Source organism: Camarhynchus parvulus, chromosome 4 (assembly GCF_901933205.1).
Source record: "Camarhynchus parvulus chromosome 4, STF_HiC, whole genome shotgun sequence".
NCBI lineage: Eukaryota > Metazoa > Chordata > Aves > Passeriformes > Thraupidae > Camarhynchus > Camarhynchus parvulus.
The window spans coordinates 35,930,626-35,955,648 of NC_044574.1; the positions used below are offsets into that span (position 1 = coordinate 35,930,626).

Here is a 25,023-nt window from a genome sequence, read left to right on the forward strand (position 1 = left end):
TAGACTCTTTGAAGAGACATCGGGAATATGTAAACACTTTGTATTCTGGAGGAAAAGAAAACTTTATGAATTGCATGAATTTTGTCAGTGGCACGGATCTCCTTCCTCCTTCCCTCCTTCCAGTGCCATTAGGCAGCACTTCTCAAAGCTTACACAAGGAGAAAAAGTTGGGTTAAAATTCTTATGAGGATTTCATATCCAAAAGGTTAGTCTGCCACTCTGGGAACATAATCAATCCTCAGTGTCACAACATGTATTCTGTCACTAGAAACAGATTCAAAGTAGATTGAAAGGATTCCTTCCCTGGATTCAAGTAGAAATAGATCTAAATCAATTATCTGCAGACTGTCTTGAGTCCCCCCAAGAGGCACTGGCTGTTGTTCCACTCTAATCAAATAACCCCCTACCTTGCCCTACTCTTTCCAAATACACACAGCACACAGTATAAAACCCTACCACTCAGCTGAAACAAGTTTGGATTGCAACTTCAATACAATTCAGAGCAAGTTCATGGCCATATGAAATGGGGTGGAAAACCTCAAATGTGAGAAATAGTACCATATTAAATTATACAGGCAAACATCAACTGTGCTGAAAGCAGACACCAGATAGTTCCTCCGTTTCTTATGAAGCCAGAAAGTTTATGTTGCCTTGATTTAATTAAGACCTATAACAGTTTCTAAAACAGATTTAAAATCATGTCATTGGCATCTAGTTTAGTTATGTGCATTTGAGTGAGTTAACCTTCTGATAAGGGGAGATATGCTAATCTCTATTGTGCTGATATTAAAAGGGAAAAAAAAGAAGTTTCTAAATTTGCTTCTTTTGTTCATTCCCTAATTTCTCCTCATCTCTAATTGCATTGGGACAATACAGACAAAAAAATAATGGAAAGTAACAGTTCCCAGCTCAATGAATAATTAATATAAAATACTAAAATATTTACTGAAGTACAAATTAAAGTCCAGGTGCCTCTGAAATGACTTGCTGTGTTACCTACTAGCCAGAATTTGCCTTTGGAACTATTTTTAACAGCATGGGAATAGGGGATGGGTCTGACTTCCCTCTTCAGACTCTCCCCATGCAGCTCTATCACTGGTTGGCTAAACAGAAATCATAGCAACAATGAATCAAGAAGGTTTGGTCACCAACAAAAAATAGGTGAAAGAAAGATACATCCATACTTGCCAGCTACTGCCCGCTTCCCTTTAGCCCCAGTGCCAAAACCATCAATGGATACATAGGCATAGCCAGGGAGGGAAAACTTGTGCCTTTATCTCTTATAAATACTTCTTTCTGATTCCTCAGAGCACTTTTACTTGAAAGATGAATTATTGTCAATAATTTATAAATTATTATAATAAATAATAAAATAAATTTTTAACTTAAAATTTAAAAATACCTCTTTGCCTATAATTTGCAAGGAATTTCACAGGGAGTATTAGGACTAACACTGATGCACAGCTACTGTTCAAAATTGCAGCCATATTTTAGTTTACCATCAATATCATCAAATGTTTCTTTAAGCCTTTGTGTTGACATTTTAAGCACTTTATTTTAGGACAGCAACACATAAAACTACTTTTCCACCATGACTGCTGGCATATGTTATGAAATTCTTGCAAATTTGGATAAGTTTTATGCCAAGGGTTTGAAATACTGGAACTGTGCAATAATTCTGCTGTAGCACAAAAGGCACACTGCTGCTGCATTCCTTTAGACTTCTCATTAAGTTAGGCAACCCTACTGAAAAATTTAGTTTTCTGAAAGTCTGTAAATTTATTTTCCATGCTGTCATACTAGGCTGAGTTAGATGGATTAAGCTAATAGAGACCTTTTTTGAGAGCTTTCTACTGAAACATGTATTCTATTTCTAATTGCTTCCATTGTATTCATGCATTCTTCCCACACAGTTCTATGGCTTTTTTGGGGGGTATGTTTTTAATGGTTTTTTTGTGTCCTTTCAGATTGACTTTAATACTTTCCTGTCCGATGGATCTCAAAAATTTTCCAATGGATGTGCAAACATGTATAATGCAGCTGGAAAGCTGTAAGTTTGCGTAATATATTATCCTATACATACTTTTGCAGAGATTACAACAGCTATACAGGAGGTAGGAAAACCCCTTGTAGTGGTACAAGAACAAATTTTCAAAATGAATCTTCTATTTTATCAATAGAATCTGTGAAGTATACATGATTTTGAGGAAGAAGTTCTTTCATACCTATTTTAACTGAAAATCGAGAGTTTTGTGTAAATCTGAAGTTACCATTAAACTCAGTGACAGTTTATGCAACAATTTCTGCACATAGGGTTTCACCATAAGTCTTTCTGTGTTCATACATGCAGGAGGTAAATAATATGGAGAGCATAAAGGAAACATAAGAATAACTTAAAGAAGTGATTGATGGGACTTTATGTGAAATGAAATTATTCTATTCTAACATATAATATATTTTACTTATCATCTACCTTGATATCTTGTTACTTAAAAGAGGATGAAAAGTGCAAAGCAGCTCTGCCATTTCAAGGCACAAGCACACTCACAAAAGGAGAAATCAACTATTCTGCCTGATGCATTATATTCTCATTTCCCTTGTGATATGAAGAATTTGGGAATTGCTGTTTCCCTTAAATTGAGAGGACTTTGAAAGAGACCTGTAGCAGAAAAACCCTCCTAATGATGCAAAGAACAAAAATAAAATAAAGCATTCTTTGAAAGCTTCCAGCAATCTGAAGTTAGTGAAAATAAATGACAGGAGTAAGAAAGATTAAGTATTCATCTAAAAGATCTAGATTTACAGTTTTAGGGCCAATAAGTAAAATAGTTCAAAAATAAAAGAATTATGCATATAGAATGAACATATTGGATTATTTTGAATATATCATAGATCAGAAACACAACACACATAATTTTATTAACATTTTTTGGAGTTTTTTTCTTCTTTTACTGGAACAAAGCAGCACCTAGGGGAAGGGGAGATAATTATCAGTCAATATGTCAGAACTGTTTGTTGTATGGTGTGCTATTTATAGACTATTGCAGGGTGAGTACAAAAGCCAGATCTGTCTTTTATTACAATGGACAGATGGTAACATTATGAAGCAGCCTTTCAATATGAGGGCAACAGCTGAATCTGACAGAAGAAATTTTCTTGACTAATATTGAGAGATCGTTATTTGCTACAAATGTCAAGGAATGTAGGACAATATTATATATCCAGGATTTGAGCAAAACTCCACAATCAACCTGAGCAGACAATCCTACTGATTACCTGTATAATCAATGTGACTAAACAAAAGGTTAACAGGAGGCAGTTGCATCAGAGTACATGCAGAGGGCAGGTATACTCGCTAAATACAATTATGCTTCAAAGAAGAAGTATCATAATGTTTGTCTGAGCAAGTAAAATGTATGATTAAAAATGCTTTGAAAAGTTTTGAAGCTTTTGCTTTAACAGCTTCATAAATCTCAGCTGCATTTTTCCTCTCTTTCAGCTGTTGTGAGGACAGGTCACACAACAACTGATCATTCTTGAACAAGCAGGCATCTGGTTTGCTTTAGAGAAACCTTGTAGGAGCCCACAGTTCCCACAAACTACACCACAGGGAACAACATTTATTAGTTGAATAGCACCGTTGATGTTCTACTGTATTTTCCAGCAGAACATTTTTCACTGCAGTGTTGTTTTTAATCATTGAGTTCAGTGGGAATAAATTCCCAGCTGCACATTCACATGGTAAAGAGAGGTTCTCACAAAAGAAGAGCTGAAGAAAATACAGATGAGTGCTTCAAATTCTTATTCACAGAGAAAGATCAAATTTGATTTCATAAGGAAGTTGCAAGTAATAAAGCTTTTCCCATATTGCTTTGTCTAATTCTATTTTACCTGTAACTTCAGACATCAAAAAACAGACTATGGGAAAAGATGATGGCCTGAGGCAGAAAATTTTGCAGCATGTGGGAGCTCTGGATATACTTACATGTCTGATAGCAGAATAACCAGTTAGGTTTGCAAGAACAAGGCAGCATTTCCTTGAGATTATTTTGGGACAGATCCAAAACAGATATGTACAGTGACCTAAGTTCCAAGATCCTAGACCTTTGAGAGCAGGAATTCACCTGTCCATAGCCAGTTTCTCTGTACAGGAAGGACAGGAAAGGAAATAAACAACTTAGAATTGTTACAAAAAATATCTACATGCCAGGAAGAAGAGTAACCAGGTAAAAAAAAAAAAAAAGTAGTTTATATGAGAGTGAACTCTGACCAATTTCCAAAACTTAGGAAAGGATGAGCAGAAACACTCAAATTCCAGACTCTCTGGCTAAGAAAAGGCATCTAGTTCTATTTAAAATGATAGAAGAAAAAAGGAGGATGGTGCATTTGGCATTTTCCCAGGCTTCACATCAAATCTCCTGAGGTAAGAACTGACATAACCCTGAGAGCCTGATTCCATCCAAGCATCTCTAATTTCTAGGCCACAGTGTCATACTCTGCTCTGGCTGTCTGCCTTGCATTTTTTGGCACTCAGTGAGACAATGTAAACAGGGGGATCAAAGCAGTAACCCTAGTGGTTAATGCCTTGTCTGGGGAAGTGGAAGACATTTGGGTTCAAAACAGAAAACACAGTCCTCTCATGTCTTGAGTGAATGATCTGACCACCAGGCTATGTTATAAGAAACCAAAGTGTTTGCTGGAGCAAAACAGCAGTAGCTGTGCTTCCAGATGTTTCTTTTTGAAGCGATGATCATTGCTGTTTTTTCAAGTTGTGTAGGACATTGTACATTATGAATTTACAAGGCCCATTTGTCTCACAATTCTGTAAACTGTGTCTCATCTTGCAAGACTTGCTTTCACTAAGAAAATTAGAATCAATCACTCATAGTTTTCTTTACTCAGGTTAGCACTGGGTTGCAAAGACTGACAGTTATAACAGACAGATCATGGGTTTTGTTTCTCCTTTAAGTAGTAATTTCTTTTAGTACTGGATACTTTCCTTCAGTATTGATACTGTTGCTCTATCATAGAAAAATCTAAGAGAAAAAAATCATGTATAGCTTTTATTCCCAAATGATATTTTTATTTTTAGCTGGCTCATGTAATGTTTTCTCCAAGGTCAGTCTAAGCAGCTGAATTTGCCCCTGGTAAAACTACTTCATTAGATCATGAAGCGTCTGAAAAATATTTCAGTAGAAATGTCTTCTATTTTTAAAGGATCTATTTTACCAAATGATTTCTCAGCAGCTAGAATAGCTGCTTTTTTATCTTAGAAAGGGAACAAATGAAAATGCACATATGAAATAATCCCTTCTACAGTTCTGTGCCTTACACCAGGGAAGCCTATAGGCATGTGGGATTATTTTAGTTTTATTCTGCTTGAATAAGATACAAAGAAATGTCAACCAGATATGTATTTATTTCTGTGGCCTGTCTCCCAAGAAAGAAATGTTTTTCTTTCATATGCTAGAGCTTGTTGTCTTTCTTTTTGAAGTTTCTCTTTTACCTCACAGCATTCCTTTACTCATAACTTACAATTCTAACTTTATGTGACATTTAATATCCCTGAATTTTCAAATAATATTGAAAAGACTAAGTTACAAAAGAAAAAATACTATGAAAAGCAGCAGAGGTAAGGTATAAAACACTTTCTTACCTCATAATTTTAATTTGATGTTGATTTTTAAATTAAACAGTGGCCCTTTTTTTCCCCCTTCTCATTTATGGAGGCTTTTTAGTCTTTCTATGCAATTATGCTCCTGTCTTCTGGATTGTTAAAGAAAATGCCCTCTGTACTACATGATTATTTGCACAGTTTCTTTCCCCCCCAGTCTCTAATTTGGAGATTGTACAAGTAGAAAGATGGGTATGCAGGCTGCAGCAGTATAAGTTAATGCATTGCCAAAAAGTGTAATGTGCACATTTTGCCTTTTCCCACAACAGCACAAAGACCGCATAGGAAAGATGAAATAACTGGAGCATATTTCTCATCTGCCAGGGAATTCTCAGGTCTCTACCTGAATGACAGAAATTATGGACACACTAGGTCAATGCCTGTCTGTGCCAGAAGGTGTAGAACCATACTGCCTCTCTCATTTCCATTTCAGCAGCACAAAAATTATCAGCTGCTCAGGCTGTGGTTTTTATTCTGCAGATGAGTGACTCAAACTATTGTGTCTATCTGAAGAGAGACATGACACACAGCTACAAAGATCAGCAGACTTATAGTCGTCAGCTCCTGGCCAATGCGGGATGAAAGGGCAGTAGGAACTGCACAACTGCTGCTGACATACAGAAACTAGAATAAAAGTGATAACTGAACACCTATAGGCTTCAGCAAGAATAGTAGGTTTGAGAGATGTGCTAGAGTGCTGAGCTGAAATGTTATTTTTTTCCAAAATTCAGGCTAAGAAGAATAAACCTATAACTCCCCAGGGAGAGATTCCTTCAGAACGACTTAGAGGGCAGTGCAAGGGGCGGAAACTTTGCTAAGCAGCTCAGAAGTACATTGAATAAAATTCTGCCTTCTTGGAGCTCCAACACAAATTTTGCCTTGAAATGAATCACAGCTCATTTCTGAAGATATTTAGTGCATAATGTAGGAGAATTTGTTCTAATCTCAAGCCAAAGGCAGATTCCTTAGCTCTGTCATATCTCCCCCCTGCTGTGTTGCTGGGAATTTAGGGCACAATTCAAATGTCTGTCATGCTCTTAGGAACAGCAATGTGCAAGCAGCCTGTCCTGGAGGCAAACTGATGGGATGCCCAACAGAAGAGTAGGGGAATAACCCTAGTCAACATGACTCTAGTTCTTGCTTCAATTGGACACCTAAAGAACTGATGGGTTTGGACTGTACCTTACTAAAAATTAAAGAAATGAGAATTGAATTTAGATAAATAACTGGGATTAAAAAATAAATGCACTAGTTAAACTAAATGCTTTTACAAAAAAAAAAAAACTTTGCTCAGTTGTTTCATGCTGAGCATGTGCCTGTTTATTGAACATGATAAAAAGAGTTGGGTTTTAATATACCTGTAGGTACTTTAAAATGACACAAGGGGAGCACAGCCTTCCTGTAATGAAAAAAATGAGTAGAAAATTTACAGGATATATTGATATTCAGCTGCATCAGAAGTTTGCTCATGGCTTGGAAAGGTGTGCTAAAGGAGGATGGACAAAGCAAATAAAACCGTGTCAGCAGATGTGATAAAAGAATTATGTTGGAATTGGCAAGACAATAACAGTTCAAAAGTGTAGAGTCTCTAAAGGTACAGGGGAGCTGCCTTGAATAACGTTTCTGTAATGGTGTAGTCCTTGGAGGAGCAGAAGAAGAGATGTTAGACACGTCAACAATTCTTCAAAACAAACTTGTTGGCTGTTCACTGTTTTGTCTATAAGATAATGGGCTTTTAATGCCTACCACTGGTACTGAACTAGCTAAAATAAAATCTTCCTACTTTTAACATGCAACTGATGTAAACATCTTGGTTCCAATAAGTTCTATAGAGTAATGTGGACTGATGTGGGTTGAATGGGACTCTTTATTTAAGGTAGGCTTTATTCCTACACTTTCAAAATTGGATGAATGAAAAGCTGATATTTGTTATTAATGGTAGTGCAAAAAAATACAAAGATACAGTCTAATCCTTTCTTTCAGGAATCTCATATGTGTGTCGAAAACTACTTGTCAACACTGTTTTTGAAAAGATAATTTTTTTCTGGGAAAGATGAGTCAGACCAAGAGAAAAGTTTGGGTTTTCTTTCAAGATGCTGTAGATGCCCTTGATAATTAGAAATATTTCAGCAGGATCACATTGGTTTTTCCTGAAATTTTTCTGGAACATGTAATTGAAAATGCTGAAAATTTTCACTCTAGCTAGACAATTTTCTGTGCTGTCTAAAGGCTAAAGTTACTATGTCTGTCTTGTCCACCATCTGACAGAGTTTTTTATAGATTACATCAACTAGATAAAATGCCACTTAAATTCAATTTTTATTTGATGTCCAGTTATTCAAAATCTTTCATCAACTATTCCAGACCCAAGTCCTGGGAACTACTTTTCATCAATACCCTGTCTCTTCCACCTTCTCCCTCTGTTAGTGTGACAGAATTTTACTTGCATTTTGTCGCACTTATTACCTGTTTCAGAAAACATCATTTTCTAAAATAATATTTCTGCAGACCAAATCCAAGTTTCCCAATTGTTTCAGGCCTTCTTCCCTTCTAGTAAATTATAAATGTTCCCTAGTTTGTCATATTCTTCTCAGGCAGAGCTCTTAGTCTGCTATTATATGCTTCATTAGCTAATTACCTGGAATGACTTCAGGCTCCTGAAAATTACTTGTCTCTTTAAAAGAACTGTGCACAGAGGCTACAGTGCCATGCATTCACACAGTTATTGTGTTTTCCTGAGAAATACTCCCCCTGGAAATGTTCTCCTCCTGGAATGATGTCGTTTTCATATAATTACCAACAATTTGCCTTCTCCTTTTGCATTTTAAATGTGCAAGACCTCAGACTTTGGGTTAATAGAGTATTAATGTAACCTAACCAGCCCTATAACTCCTGAGCACCACTGTTCAAACATAACAAAGGTTTTTTTCTGTCCTTTCTTTGTAGTTCCATGAGGATACCCTCTAGATTTTGTATAATTAGTAATACCTTTACAGAATCAAGTAAGAGTGAGTACTGCACAGTAGCCAGACAAAATGAAATACATTGCTAACTGCCCTCCTATTCAGCCACAGAAGCTGGTGTTTGTCCTTTAAAACACAATTTAACAACTCTTCTTCCCTTCCCAGCCTTCATTCTTTCATGCCCTGCAAACCCAAGCCCTAGTGCACTGCATTTCAGTGACAGAAACATTTATTAGTCCACTTGATTCAGTTTAGATTGGGCTGGTCCTGAAGACCATGCTAGATTATGGCCTCCATTGTTTTCCGCACTTCACGTAGAATAAAAATTTGACTTTTTGCAACAGTGAGCTGCACCCTCATATGCTACCTAGGCTAGTGTTTGACTCCTTTTTTCAACAATAAAATTTACCCACTCAGAATTCCCTACGTAACGCTGCACTTCCCAGCCACTGGGAAGATAAAAATATCTGGTAGCAATTCATAAAAGTCACCAATACCACCTCATAGTAAAAAAAAAAAGCTTCTGGTTTAACAAGAGGCTAAATATCATGCTGGGTTGCAGTTAATCCCTTATAGGCCCTAAAGACAAATCTCTTGTTCTTTATAATTGCTACATATTTCAGTGCAGTTCCTACAAGTTGCATAATATGTCTAACAATATAACTGACACATATAGCACAAGTTTGTACAGGTAGCCACATATCCATTCAGAATAAAGCCTTCATATTTCAAGACACACTTTACTGCTCCATTTGCACAGTGATAATCATGTAATGGTTATCAACTTCTCATATTTTTTATCTCATAGACCATTTGGAAAATAGAAACTCTGTATTTCTAAGCTTCAAAAGCAGACCAGTATCAGCAACAGGCATTTAGACTTTTAGTTAAATTTATGTTACTGAATTACTTTTTTAAAAATTGTTTTAAAGATAATGCACATTTGTTAATCAGGTAGCAAGTAGGCAAGAATCAAAAGCTCAGGTGGACTTCAGGTTTAGTATTTCTAGAACAGGACAGGGACAGTTATTACAATAAAGCAGCAGAGGCCCCAAAATTAGTTTGCCAGGGGACTGTATTTTAGCCTCATTGCATACATAGCACTACATACCTAAACTCTAGTAGTATAAATACTACACTATGGTAACCACTGGTTGTTTTAAGGAGTGATTTCTATAAAAATGTCTTTTTCCCTTTATGCACAATGCACACAGTACCATGACCATTCTGAGTGTTAAGCAGTGTACTATCTAGCAGGTCCTCTTCATAAAATTAATTGAAAAAATAGATTTTCTTTTATTTCATTCAAGCTGATTTAATTTAACATACTAGTGGAAACATTATACTATTTTAAATTTAATTGGTATAACAGAAACTCACATCTCCATTAAGCTCTCTATATTTTATGACACTTTTAATTTATGCCTATGACCTTGAGTTACAAACCTGAAGTTACAGTTTTGAACGCTAACACTGTATTTGGGCATTTAAAATGTAAACACGACAAAAACTATATGCTGCTTTTATTTGTACTATATTGCATTATAGAAGAATTAGTGGGCAGAGTAGAAAATCAAAATTAAAAGCATGCATTAGAGATGAATGAACATGATTTAGTGAAATAAATTTTGACACTGCAGTTGTTTCTTGCCAGTTTAATGAGTTTTACTCAGGGAATATCACTTCTGGCCATAATCTACGTGCTTCAAGTGGTAATCTGCTTTACACACAACTGCTTTTTGTTGAATTAATGCAAAGTTTGATAAGGTATATACTTCTGATTTTTCACATTTTATGGCATTTAATAGTGAATTTTAACTGTGTTTATGGAATATCATGCAATTGATAAAAAAGCAAGTGTTTTATTGATATATGCTTGTAGTGGCTTGAGCAATGTCTGATCTTAATTACTTATTTAAAAAGATATGGTGGTCTCATTTTTATCATATTTATCCAGCCTCAAAAAAAGTACCAAGTAAATCAACAGACAACCTGAGTTCCTGTGAATACACTGTATAAAGGTTCTCCCCAAAAGAAACATCAAGAACTTAGAAGGAAGAAGAAGTGTTGAAAATATTTTTTTTATTTATAAACACTAATTCTTAGCTCCTAGTTTCATTCAACATGGATCAGAAAAGATGAAATTATTTCCATTTTCAGGTCACTGAATGCAATTTATAAGTGTATTAAAAGAGTAATAAAGTCATTTAATATAATGGAGTAAAATTTGTGCCCACACAGCAAAGAGGTTCATTTTTTGCTGAAACTCAAAATGTCAGTAATTTTGTCCAGACAATTACTCTTAGAAGGTTCTAACAATATACTTTAAACAATAATTTGTTACTGAAAGGTTAAAAGAATTTCTTGTTCTCAAGAGGTTATTTTCAACAGCTTGTTAATATTGGACTAAAGCAGAAAGGAAATATTGCAATGAAACTGAAAGCTATATAAATCAGGTGAAAAAATTCTCCTTTTACCTTCTGGTTCCTTTTAGAACATGTGATTTAAACTTGAATGAAATTATGAAGTTTTTTTTTTCCAGGTGTAATAACCCGATAAAATTTATTTAGAAAGAAAATTAGAATGAAACTCCTGGGAAAGTTAACAGATCACATATTCAGAAGAAATAGGGATATTTTCCCCAATGATATCCCATGCAAACATTTATCTGAGAGAGTGAAATTGAAGGAAAAAGTACTTGTCTGTTGCAAAGTCTGGGCCTTGATTAATATTAGTCTTTTGCTGTTATAGGTAATCTTATACACATGCATGAGGTATGGATAAGTGCAGGAGTCTGAATATTAAAGCTGAGTGCTTATTAATATCATTATATGTCACAGTCAGTTAATATGAGGAGATTATAATCAATTGCTTTCCCATGTCTTGTTCCAGTTTGAGAGAAAAGCAATTTCTCAATTCAACCAATACTACTGCAGAATTTGGAATCCATTGTTGTCTTTGAACAATTTGCACTTAACCATTCAAATTGACATAAATCCATAAGAATAAATTTGACAATCCACATTTCACCTCAAGTAAAAGGAGGAAGAGATCTGAGTGTAAAAGGCCTATTTTATCCTTCATGAGTTGAGGAGGAAAAGATGTTCCCAAGCACTGAAGTGAGGCGTATGTTTAGTTAATTTAAATGCTTTTATTGAACCCATTAATAGAGCATCTAATTATAAGGATTTAAAAGAGTTTCATAAGACAACTGTTTTGTCTCTTCCAATTCAGTGTGGTATAGAATGTTAGATAAGAATTCGTGACTAACAAGTACAAGCAGACCTTCTGTATTACCTCCTTTGTATAACATTTACTTAAAATGTTTTAATTTGACATGTTACCGCTTTACAAAGCTTGCAGCAGACTTAGAGTTTATTTGGGTTTTTTCTTTGTTTTAGTTGGATACACAATGAATGATCTCATTTTTGAGTGGCAAGAAAAGGGAGCGGTTCAAGTAGCAGAAGGTCTCACTCTGCCACAGTTTCTGCTGAAGGAAGAAAAGGATTTATGTTACTGCACCAAGCATTACAATACAGGTAGGAAAGTGATTACAACTGGAACGATATTTAACATTTATTTGTTATAATAAAGGTCACAGTTGGAGTATATTTTAAATGTTCTCACAAAATTCGGAAGAGGGTTAAAACATGCAGGCACTTTGTGCAAGGTAATGCAGTTTTAATAACTGGCAAACAAACCAAAACTACCTGAAGACTGAACAAACTTTAATTTTAGGTACCTTAAGAAAATATAGAGTTGAAATAATTGAGAAACTGTTCATTCAGGGACTTTACTTGTTCAGTAGGTGCCCTGACCATATTTACAATGTGGGATCTGAAGAACTACTGAAATCCAAAGGTCTACATGCAGTGCACAAATCATAGCCTGGCTCAGTCAGGAAAAAGGGACACAGGGCTGCCAAGTTATCCCTGTCCTAGTTCATTCAGCAAGGGGGCAATGTGGATGAGCTGAAAGGATTCTTGGTGTGCAATGGCCAGGTGTACAAACTATTAATGAGCATGCAGTGACAGGACAAGGGTAAATGGATTCAAACTGAAAGAGAGTAGGTGTTGATAGCAGGAAGAAATTCTTTATTATGAGGGTGGTGAGGCACTGGAACAAGGTGCCCAGAGAAGTTGTGGCTACCCCATCCCAGAAAGTGTTCAAGGCCAGGTTGGATGGGGCTCTGAGCAACCTGGTCTAGTGAAAGGTGCCCCTGCCCATGGCAGGGGGGTTGGAACTAGGTGGTCTTTAGGGTCTCCCAACTCAAGTCATTCGATAATACTGAATTGAGGCCTTTGTTGAACTGAGATATTTAGCTCATCTCTGGGATTATTTGAAAAAGAAAGGGATTAACATAAATAATATAGTTATTATGTTTTTATTCTTAATTGTGAAAAACTGTTTTAATAACTGAACAATCACAAGCGCAATAATCCTGAAGTGCAAAGCCTAAGAATGCACAGTTTATATATTCTCTTAAAAAAAAAGAAGCTAAAACTCTTCCATTCTAATCCATATATCTTTTAATTTTTGCTCTCCAGTATGATTAATCATGTCTTAAAATTTAAGATTAGAAAGATTCATTTGGATTCTGCTGAAATGTCAGAGAGAGAAAAATCAAATAAGTGGTATTTGTAAGGAATGTCCTGCTACAATCAAAATTAAGGAGGAGTGCTTTCCAGCATTAAGTTTTATCACCACTGCAGTGCTGCCCTAAGAGAAAGGAAGGTTCTCTCAATTTCCATTTGCAGGACGAAGATACTGACAGAGATATTTTGAAGTGCTCAATAAAATAAATTGGAAATACTTAACATGCACTTTTATTGTGCAAATACTAATATCTGGATAATCCTTGAAAACCTTCTAAAATTTGTGATACATATCCTATAGCAGAGTAATTTTTTCACTCAGACATTTCTTTGTTAATGATAATATAGAAAATCCTATTGTTCCTTTTTTCCTTTCTACCATAATCCTTATGACAAATAAGAAGGTTTTATTTCCATTATTTTCTAGTCTCCTTTGAGATATACAAGAATCTTAGCCTTTCTTTTTAGGATTCTTCTGCTTTTGTGCCATTTTAATGAGCGTCTGTAATTGCATTCTATACCCTGTATATGATATTAACTAATGAGAAATCATGTTATAGAGTATTCTTCTCTTTTTTCTAATGCTCATTTGCATAACATGATGCATCATAAATCTCTAAGAAATTAAGACGTTACTGTGATGCATAACCTCATACTGAATGGAAACCTGGTCTGAAATCTCAGAATTTCCAGTGATTTCCAAACTCTCCATCCAAAGCTGAGTTGTACTCTTACTCATTTGTCTGAGAACTTACATTATAATCATCTGAGTTTAAACCTTGTGATTTTGACTACAATTTCATTTTTTTCAATATTTTGAAGGCACTAGGTTTTTCTTCACAACCTATGTTTCAAGCCTATTTAACTTGGTATCAATTTTTATCTAAGGAAAAATAGGAAAATATGCTATGCCTAGGCACATTATATTAGGTTACATGGGTTCAACTTATACGTACTCTTTTTCCACTGTTGCTCTAAGCTGAGTGGAGAAGCAGATGCAACAGATATTATTAACTGCATGTGAGGCCTATTGGTTCTCAAGGTGTGGCTACGAGTGTGCTTGTGTTTGCAATTCTGTCACGTTTAGGTGAGAGGAGGGGTTTACTGCAATAAGTCTAGAGGACAGTGTGGCCAATCAGCAGCCTGTTGTACTCTGTATTGCTTTGGCCAAATTGTGGCCAAACATGATCCAAGATGTGAGTGCAACTGACAGCCCTGGAAAGATGAAGCTCATGCCTGTACTGAGAAAGTAATTTGAACATTTAACTTGTCCACAAAAAAATCAAGCCATTTGATAACACAGAAACCTTGGAAGCCTGGATGCAGTTAGAGGATGGGAATGTTAAAAGATGTCAGCAAAAGATAAAGCAATTGGACAGCTGTGGGACCTGCTTGTGATGGGCAGGGGGAAAAAATATGATGCTGATGCTGAGCAGTGGGTGGAAAGGTGTGTCCTCACCAGGGGAAGCATCTGAGTGGCCTGCTCTGAGTTACAGCACCCAAATTACAGGTACAGAACTTTGTCAGGGCAAATCAGAAAGAAAAGGTGGTTTTACCCAAAAATGACTACATTTATTGTGAGAGTTTCCTCTTTGAGATAACAGTGTTTTGTCCAAAGTATCACAGAATCACAGAATTTCTAGGTTGGAAGAGACCTTTAAGATCATCGAGTCCAACCCATCTTCTAACACCTCAACTAGATCATGGCACCAAGTGCCAGATCCAGTCTTTTTTTAAACACATCGAGGGATGGTGGCTCCACCACCTTTCTGGGTAGATGATTCCAGTATTTGATCACTCTTTCTGTGAAAAACTTCCTCCTTAATTCTAGCCTGTATAAGTATTATTTTTTTTATTCAAATCTTCAGTATGAAGCAAATTTAATCAGATTAGAGGGGTTTGGTTTCCAGGGGAGTAAGAATTCATTTTATTTCTTTGTTAAAACCAATATTATTAACTACCATTTGTAGGCTAAAACCCCATAAACATTATATTAAAAGACAACAACTATTTTCACTATGTCACTTGGATACATAACCAGTACTGTGTTTTCTTAAGGCTTCTGCAATGAGATACTGCAGGCAGATATGCCTTTAGGATACTCCACAAGAATCAAAATTTACAAAAAGCAATTTTAAAAACATGATGTGAAGTCTGTTTCTCTGGCCTATGACAGATGAGATAAAATGAATTCTTAAAATAATGCTAAGCAACTGCAGCTGGTATGCAGTAAGTGACCAAAGAAGAGTTTTCAAATTAAATTTATTAACAACACAGGATGGAAAGCTCTTCTGAGACATCCTGTAAAACAGAAAAAAATCCCAAAATTCTCCCTGTGAAGCAAATTAGCATGAAGCTTCAGGACAGTATGTGGAAACTCATCAGTGCATGTCCCATCAGTGTTTCATGCCCAATTGAAAATGGTTCACTGTAACCAGAGCTCAAAAAATAATCTATATATATATCTAAATATAGAGACATACCAGTTTCAGCAATAGTACAGCAAAATGGCTCACCAAATCTTGTGTTCTGAAGTGACACAGCAACATTTCTGATAAATTTCATGTTTTGCCTTCACAGGCATATCCGCAGTGACCAATTTGGAAAGTGAAGTAGAACCATAGCAACCAGAAAAATCACACATGAACCATTTACATTACAAGGATGGTCTTGCTTTGCCACATTCCTATATGACATTGATTTCTTCCCTGGGCTGTTATGCAACACCTAAATGTTATTTTAAACACAGCTGCAAAAAGCCCAATATGCATTAGCATGAATTGATACATAATGGCATTGGCTAACAGGCATAAATGAGTCTTGACTTTACTCCTGCATCATGGATAATGCTTTACCCCCACACTTGAGTGATGCTGCTTAGAGCTGTATCTTAGGTCTAATAATGCCTTAGGTCTAATAATGTCTTAGGTCTAATAATGCCTTCGCATCAAATAATTGGATGTAGTGGTCCTGGAAACAGCAGAGCTATGATTGTTGCATTCACCACTAGAACTGATAGATTTTGTGTGTAACCTTTTCTGATAATTGCAATCTTGATGAACAGCATGTTTCCTTAGCCCCACACTTCCCATCTGACTTCCTAATATGCACATCCCGAACACAATTCTTTCTCATTATCCCATTTGTTCCCCCATCATAAAAAAAGGTGCTTAACACCTGCAGATTGTGGCCCTTCTAAGACTCACCTTCAACCAACCCAGTGCCTTATATTCAGCCATCTTGCTGCCAGCTGGATGACAGTGAATAAAGGAGACATAACTTTGATGTCTTACTCTGACAGCAACTCAAAACTTGCTTGTGTTGGCAAACACCTAAACCGCTCTTTCTGAGACTACAGGCCTGATTTTAACTACCTCAGGTTTTTTTTCCTAGAGCATTTCTCCAAAAAGGAGGTTTGTACTTTTTACCCAGGAGATAGTCTATGGGTGTGAAATCTCTGAAGCTGCTCATTCCGTCACTGAAAAAGCAGAAATTATAAACACTTTGTAAAACAGAACCTGTGGCAGGCTGAGGATGTGACCTTCCCTAAGATCACAAAATGGCACTGTCTGACCCCAATAAGGCATTTTTCTCAAGGGCAAAGAGGCCATAATTGTCAACCCTGCACTGATCAAAATTTGAGCATTCTACTTTAAAGATTCATTGAATAAAAATTCATCATCTGTCCTGAAGTGGAAACATTACATCTAGATGTCTCTTCAGTTTATACTTCTCCCCTCTCTGCCCCGGCTAATGCAGTGCAGCACATGACAAGTCTTTCACATCACAAGACTTCTGTTCAGCTTGATATCTCTCAGGCTTCCAAGCCTGGGAGACCTGCTGCCTACCCAGTCCATCCCCAGCCTGTATCAGGGTAGGGGTTACTCCATCCTCATCACCCATCTGTGCATTTCTCTTTGCCTTGATGTCATGCTGGCTTCTCCAGCCTATGAAGTTCCTGCTCAATGCAGCTCAGTTCGCATTTCTGAGGGACATGAGAACCACAAATGCAAATTTATCAAGATGAAAAAGAAATAGTTTTTCTTTTCCACATTTATTTTCAACTGTCTTTTACTGCAGCCATTATCACTCTTACACCAATGTCAAGTTTACCACCTGCCTCAGCTCTTTTTTCCAAAAAAAGCTATGTAAAGACACTTCCCTCCTGTCCAGGAATCTATGTAGTCAAAGAGAGGTGACAGCCTCAGCACTGATTTCCCCCAATACACTGCTGATATCCACAGACTGGGACTTGAAAGAAAGGCTAAATGGTAGTACATTCCTAGAGTCATTTAGTGAACCTTGGCTTTAGATACATAGGCAAGTGCCGTGTAAATGAAAATTTGTCTAGTTCTATGTGTTAGACACAGGGAAATCATAATTTCTTTTCAGGCTGTATGAAGATAGATATGGTGTTTTATCTATTTTATGATGATAAAAACATGAGTACGTTTATAAGCAGCTTTTATCAGCAAAATATAATCAAATTGCAATTTATATTAAAGTGCAAATTGGAAAGTTTCTAGAGACTGCACTGACCAAGTGTTTTTTTTATTAACCTGACTTCTTAGAAAGGTATGAAAATTATTTCAGCTAAGTTTACTTATATGCAATCAGTTTTATAGGTAAAAATCTTTTGAAATAATGAGCTTTGCACACACATATTTTTTTTAATTTTATTTTTTGTTTAAAAAATTTTATCACTGGAAGGCAGAGGAACAGAAAGCATTTAGCTGTATTTCATAATAAGTAAAGCAGAGTTGCTCTCAAACAAAAGTGTCACGTTCTTGGAATAATAAAAAAGAAAATGTCTTTAATGAAAAAGGTAAAACCAAGTGGACTGCTATTCTTGTAGTGATATTGATAATGACTCAAACAGTAAGAGAAAGTAACGGGGACAGTATTGCATCATGGAAAAGTCAGTTTATATATTTCATTCTCCTTCATCTTTATGAAAATCATCTGCCATTCTGACTGCAGTCTTGGCAACATAATATGCTGTTGCTAAGAGATGTTAATTGCAATCTTAATTTTAGCAGATGCAGAGAAAAAAGAAAACACTCAACAAAAGGCAAAAGAAAAGTGCTAGTGGTCTATGTGGTCCCTCTTATGGCAACACAGTTTATTTCCTGCCAAAACTGTCTATTTTCAGCTAAGAAGTTCTTTCAGTTAGAAGATAAAATTGTCCTCAGAATTTCAACATTGACAACTTCAAACAAATCTTTTTTTTCACGAATCCATTTTGTCTGAAGACAGTTGGAACCAATAACCACACTCTCACTAAAGGCAATGACCTTAGCCAGAGTGATTCCATCCTGAGTACTAGATAAAACATTAGGGTTTGTATATGTAGGGCCTTTAATAAAAGTGTTGATTAATCACATGATGAATGATATTGTCTCAGGACAATACTGATCAAGGTTCATCTGTCTGGGCCTTTAACACAGAGGTCTTTAAAGGACTGGCTTTCCATTACCTAGCACACCGAAGTTCCCCAGCTCAGTAGGAGACACAAGCCAGAATCAGCATTAAGGAAGGGCTGGAAAATTTCAGCAAAGGGAAGGTCTGTGATGGCCTGCAGTAAGACCATATTTGCAATATATATTATATGTCGTGAACTATCCTCAGTGTGGGTTGTCCTGCAACAGATATTTGTTTTGAGTAAATATTTGTCCTTGAACAGGGAGTAGATAGGAATACTCAAAACATGGCAGTGACAACCATTTAGTAAGAACCTGTGAATCCAAGGTATTAATCTTTAGAAAGCAGTCACAGGCATGAGATATAGTAACCATATTGCATCAATCTATACAAAATCAATTTCTTGAGTCCACCTATTGTTTCATTTTGGAGGAAGAGTCTTTAACTTTTGTCTTGAGAAGAACTATCATTACTTTTATCTCTATAGAGAAAAGAGTGTCAGCTGGCTTTTACAATATGTTAATTTGTTCTACATAAGATGACAAAATCTGGTTTTTACATGTCTAAAAATATTAAACACAGCAGAGGTTTAGAATAACACCGAGAAGGAAATCCTCTGTCTAATGCAATTTTCAAGCTCATTTTGAATTTAAGATCTCTGTCAGGATGTAGGCAGTATAGGAATTGAGGTTAAGAAATGGCATTCCAGAAGACAGACAAGTGAGAGAAGCTCTCTATTGTATTAAGAGGTGTAAATCTAAGTCAGCCATTTAGGCTGAGCATATTTTAGCCGCTGAAGTAGTCTCACTTTCCCTTTCTCCTTTCCTGCTGTCTCTAATTTTTCTCTAATATTGCGCTAAGCCTTTGTCACTAGCTTTTTTTTCAAGAGGAAAAATGAAGTGTTGTTGCAAAGGAACAGAACCAGGACAGAACATCATCATAGTTCAACTGCCCCAGGATTCTGTTAGCAAATCTCCACAGCTAGCAATATTTTGATTGCTAGACTGGCTGCCTGTTGGCTATCAGTCACTGCTAAAATCAGAATTATGTAGTCTACATCCATACCAACAGATGTGTTGTAATCAGAATATGAAATATTTACTTCCCAGATCCAAGAGACATATTCTGCAGAGCACTGTATGTAAAGATTTATTAAGATTTGCCTAACTCTGTTTAGTTTTGCTAAGCTTTAAATCATCTCTATTCACCAAGCATAAGTTTCTTATTTTAAGTGAATAGATTCATGTAATTTCATTAAGCTGTATAGTCTTTCAGCCACAGTCCTCTCTATATCCATAAGATAGTTCACAGTAAATAATTTATTAGCATTATCAATGACTTACAAGGTCAGACTACCATTTACTACTATCTAAAATAGTATCAGGAATCTTCAGCAGATAACTCTCCATTCTGCATGGATTAACAGTTGAACTCTGCATGCTTAGTTTTTTTCTCATTTGTTTATACTTATTCATTTCATATTTTATTATGTTATTAATTTTTAATTTTATAGCAGTTTTATAATTGTTACTCCTTTCTTAATTATTTCTAAGGCACACTATTTCCTTGACTTAGAATCTTGAAGTAATTCTCCCTTATTAAAACTTTCTGTATAGATTCAGAAACAGCTACTCAGCCTTCCTGGGAATTGTAACATGTTTATGACATTGTAGGGGTACAGTAAGAAAATCTTTCCCCAAAAGATACCTTAAGGGCTACTAAAAGGAGACAAATACTTTTAACTCCTACCAACTCTTACCTCTGGGACAGTTTGAGACAGATGAAACTATAAAAGAGGAATCTTTATGGCTTGAATTTACAACTTATGCTTGATTTTTCTTGCATATCCCACACTACTGACAGTACCTTTTACTGACACAAGCATACTGCTGCCTGCATAGCCCATTTTTAAACAGCACATGCCACAATCAGAGGAGGCTGTGTAGTGTGAAGATTACCTGAAGTAGAAAAATTCTTTTCTTGGGTTGGCCATGGAAGAAACAGCAAAAGTAGTATGTGATCTAGACACTGACTCCAAAGAAAAGCAATTTATTCTTTCTGGAGAAAAGAAAAATCATGTATACTGACTACAATTTTATTTTTTCACTACACTAATGGTTTCAGCATTGACATTGCATGGAAATCTTGCCAGTACAGCAGCTCTAACATTGTTGTTACCAAAGAATATGGGTAAGAGATAAAAATGCACCATCACATGCATTTACACCAGTATCTTCACATGCATAGATACAATGCTCATCAAGTCAGCACTTTTGGGGCCTTTCATGCATCTAATCCCTGGTTAGGCGAGACTTACAAACACAAAAAATCTAACCTCAGTTCAAGAAAAAATATTTATTTTGGGAAGCCCTGCATAGTTTTTCTTTCCTTTACTTTTCAAAAATCCATTTTATGGATTGTGTGCACACTTATACTTAGCTTTAGAAACTACCATCAGTTCTTAATTTGTTGCTCAGCATCAGCAAAGCCACAATACCAGAAGGGATTCCTGTCCTCCTGCTAGGCACTCTCTGGGACATTCACAATGCATATCAAAATGAACTGGAACTTACCTTTCATGTACTGCAAATGAATTACTAGAGCAATGCTCTTAGTTGCTTGTCTATCTCATTCCCCAGCTGAGATGACTATATGGGTATCTCTCTTCTGATCCATTCAAGCATCCAGTCAAATATATCAAACCACAGCTAACCTACTTTGAGTTTGAAGTGGAATACAGAAAGAGAAAGGAGGCCCACAGCTGGATGCTGCCTCAGGTGGGAAAAAACAGCACAGCCTCTGCTGGCTGGAAGCTCACATCTGCTAGAACAAGTGTTTTCTTTTTCCACTCAGCTTCATTAGCCAAGTTTACGCAGGTGGTTCTGATTTCAGTCAGGAAGGGCAAAAGCTAACATCAACTCTTTCACACTTAGACCAGCAACTGCCGCAAGTGCAGTGCTGAGACTGACTGACATCTGCAGCCTTTCTCCAACACTCAGTGGTAGAGCAGAGAAGGGTAACTGGGTAGACACCAGTCTTCCTGAGGAGATGCTATATATTAATTTTTCAGTGCTGTACTGGAACAGAGGAACACAGTAGGCTTGACTAGGAACACTGGAAGTATGCCTGGTAAGTCCATAAACTCTCTGGGTCTAAGACAAAGGCAGGACTCTAGAGCACACCTGTTGTGGAGCTAAACAAAGGTATTTTTCTACTTTGAGACAGATTTCACTTTCTTTTTTCTTTTTTTTCAATTTTTTGTTTGGTCTTGGTGTTACAGGTTTTGAGGGCTTTTTTTTTTCCTTGGTCAATATATTTACAAAAATACTAAACCAAGCAAAAAATGATTTTGTATAATTCCTCTGACACATCATTCAGTCCTAGTTCTGGCGTCTTCATTATCCCCACTTTTTTCTCTCCTCCCCTGTGGTTACAATATATTCCATTTGCACTGCTTTCATTTAAAAATCTATTTAATTTTTTTAGGATTCTGTTGCTTACAACTATTCTTCTCTTCCTCTTTAGTTCAATTGGATCTGTCAAATTTGCAACCACATAAAATAATCCATATTAGAACTACTATATTATTTACTGTTCACTGTTTGGGACCACAGAATTTTTGTGCTGAGTGCTCTGTAATAGTTCAAGTCCACTGGAGTCCTCAGGAAAGAAACTCAGATCTCTCATCCCACATTTCTCTGGATGGGAAAATACCAACATACAAACAATAGCTATTGTTTATTGACACTTCATATATGTGTATGGAAATATTATGCAGTCTGATGCTCCTTAGTTTTCCTTCCTAATTTGTTTCTAAAGGAGATTATAGGACCGCATGCAAAGAAAATATTGCATGTTGAACAATTTTTACTGATACGGTGCCAAATACAATGGCTTTGCTTAGACCTAGATTGGGCTGATGCATTTCTGTTCCTCCTTACCACCACGATTTTCTGTGATGTATGAGACAGAGACTGCTGCTGTCCAAGGCTGCTGAATTAACAGAATGAATGTCGAAAAAAAAAAAAAAGAAATCCTCAGGGTAAGAACCAGTTTGAAGTAAGAATATGATTCCAACAAAGGCCAGTCAGTGCAGAACTTCTGGTTATGTGGGGTGTACTGAACTGCTGAGCGAAACACTAGATTGCATAGGTATCCTTTCGAAGACCATGGAAGAGAAACGTAGGGGAATATCCATGCTTTTCCTCAACTAAACACCAAAATCCCATTCACTTTTTTAAGCCAGGATTTCATCCCATGACTGGGGCAGAAATCAGTCCTGAAGCTGTGGTAGCAGATGATTGAGCCAGGATCTGGGACACAGATTTTGGGAGCGTAGATAGGATTCAGAAAACGCTGGCAATTAGGAATGGAACTAATAATTGAGCTTGCAGATAAAAAAGCTCCTGACATACAGAATGTAACCTTAAAATTAAACATCATAACTAATGTCTTTTTAATTTTTTTAGTGCCTCAGCAGAATAAAATTGTCATAAAATTACATTAATTATGACATCATAGAAAAATTAGTGTCCTGTTAAAAGAACTGTTGTGAAAATAATGAAGTTCAGAAGCATTTAATATCCCTAGAATAAAAAATATTTGTTTGACTTTATCTGAAGTTCATTTTTGTCACAGCATAAACCACAATATATTAGTATTGTATAAGCTCATAAATCCATTACATAATTTTTTTAATCTGATAAGTATCAAATCTCTATTAATATGGAAAAAATTGTATAAAATGGCATTTTGGCAACTAGAAATTGATTAGGAGAATATCTATCAAAAATGAGTGGAAAACATAACCAAAGACCTTCATACCACTTAAGAAATATATAACAATATAGCGTTCCTTGTTAAATCTAGAATTAAGAGAAGTTTTCACTCAAAATAAGGAAGAAATCTGAGTTATGTGTATTTGTTGCTGTGATAAACTGTTTTATGTCTACACTACTTGCAGTAACAGCATTGCCTTCAGCACCATCCTTATGTGACTGATATGGCCATTGGGCAGAATTAGAAAATCTAATGAGGCTGGGTCAAGATCTGTGAAATTATCTACAGCTTGCAGGGTGGAAAAAAACCCCAAGCCTACAACAATCTGGCTAATCTAAAAATATCGATTTATGAAATTTTTATGAGCTACCAATAGATTTTTTTTTCTGGTTTGAATAAGTCAGTAGAAGTTGCTTGATGTTTAGTACCTGGATAAAACTAGGTCATTTAATCTCCTTCCTAAAGCTTCCTAATCTCTGTCCTTTCTAATCTTCAGTCAGTGTTTGAAACTTGATCATTTCTCTTATGAGCTGAAACTGTTCGAATGGGGACACAGGGAGAGATTTAACAGATTCTCCTATTGATAACCTAATGCCCATACTGATAGCGCTATATTTTCCCAAGTTTTAATAAAAATAAAATTAAGTTTAAAATTGAACCACACATAAAGGAGATATTACACAATGGGGAAGCAAGCATTTTCCTTGTGCACAGAAGTATTTCAAAATCATAAGTCACAAAAAAGCATGATCTCACAGAGGAAATTTCCTATTGTTAAAATGAATCATGGGGTTTTTTTATAAGAAAATAAGAATTTCAGACCTTATCAAAGTCTTAATTTTTCAGATATTTTGCCCCTTTTCTTTCCAGTAGATATTCCTGTTATAATGGGGACTGTCTATATTACAAGTCACTATGGATAATTGAAAACATAAATATTTTTCTAGTGAACAAATATATTTGACATAGCATACATTCTTTAAGAGTGTGCACTAGATGTTGACTGTAAAAGCATTATATTTCTCTTGAATATTTCTTCTTTGTTGTAAAAGGGAAGTTTACGTGTATTGAAGTCCGGTTCCACCTGGAGAGGCAGATGGGTTACTATCTCATCCAGATGTACATACCCAGCCTCTTGATCGTGATTCTCTCCTGGGTGTCATTTTGGATCAATATGGATGCAGCTCCAGCCAGAGTGGCTTTAGGCATAACTACTGTACTGACTATGACAACACAAAGCTCAGGTTCACGAGCATCTCTTCCAAAGGTAGGCTAAATTTCCTTTGCTTGTACTATATTGATCAGAATGCTCCGCAGCAAGGACTTTCATTAAACCTTATGTGGTTTAATTTTAACATCCAATAATTTCCTAAACCAGATAAATAATTTTGAAATATGTAGGAGTTTTTTGATTCTCCAATCAAATAGATTCTATTTCTCCCCTGTCTCTACTATACAGCCAGCCAAGTATCTAGTTAATTCCATAAACCTTAACAAATAATGAAAACAACATTATTCAGTTTTATATAAACCCTACTTAACAATTGACAGGCTCATCCTATTTCACATCCCAGTATCTGGTGACATGCTA

General features: G+C 36.0%; 1 protein-coding gene across 2 annotated transcripts in view; it reads left to right on the forward strand.

The window, feature by feature from the left end:
• Nucleotides 1-25,023, forward strand: part of GLRA3 (glycine receptor alpha 3) — an 81,836-nt gene that overhangs the window by 46,136 nt on the left and 10,677 nt on the right. For both annotated transcript variants that reach the window (XM_030947726.1, XM_030947727.1), the window contains 3 exons: nt 1,968-2,050; nt 12,039-12,176; nt 24,485-24,699. In XM_030947726.1, the coding sequence (XP_030803586.1) occupies nt 1,968-2,050; nt 12,039-12,176; nt 24,485-24,699 (436 nt within the window). The remainder of the gene's footprint in view (nt 1-1,967; nt 2,051-12,038; nt 12,177-24,484; nt 24,700-25,023) is intronic.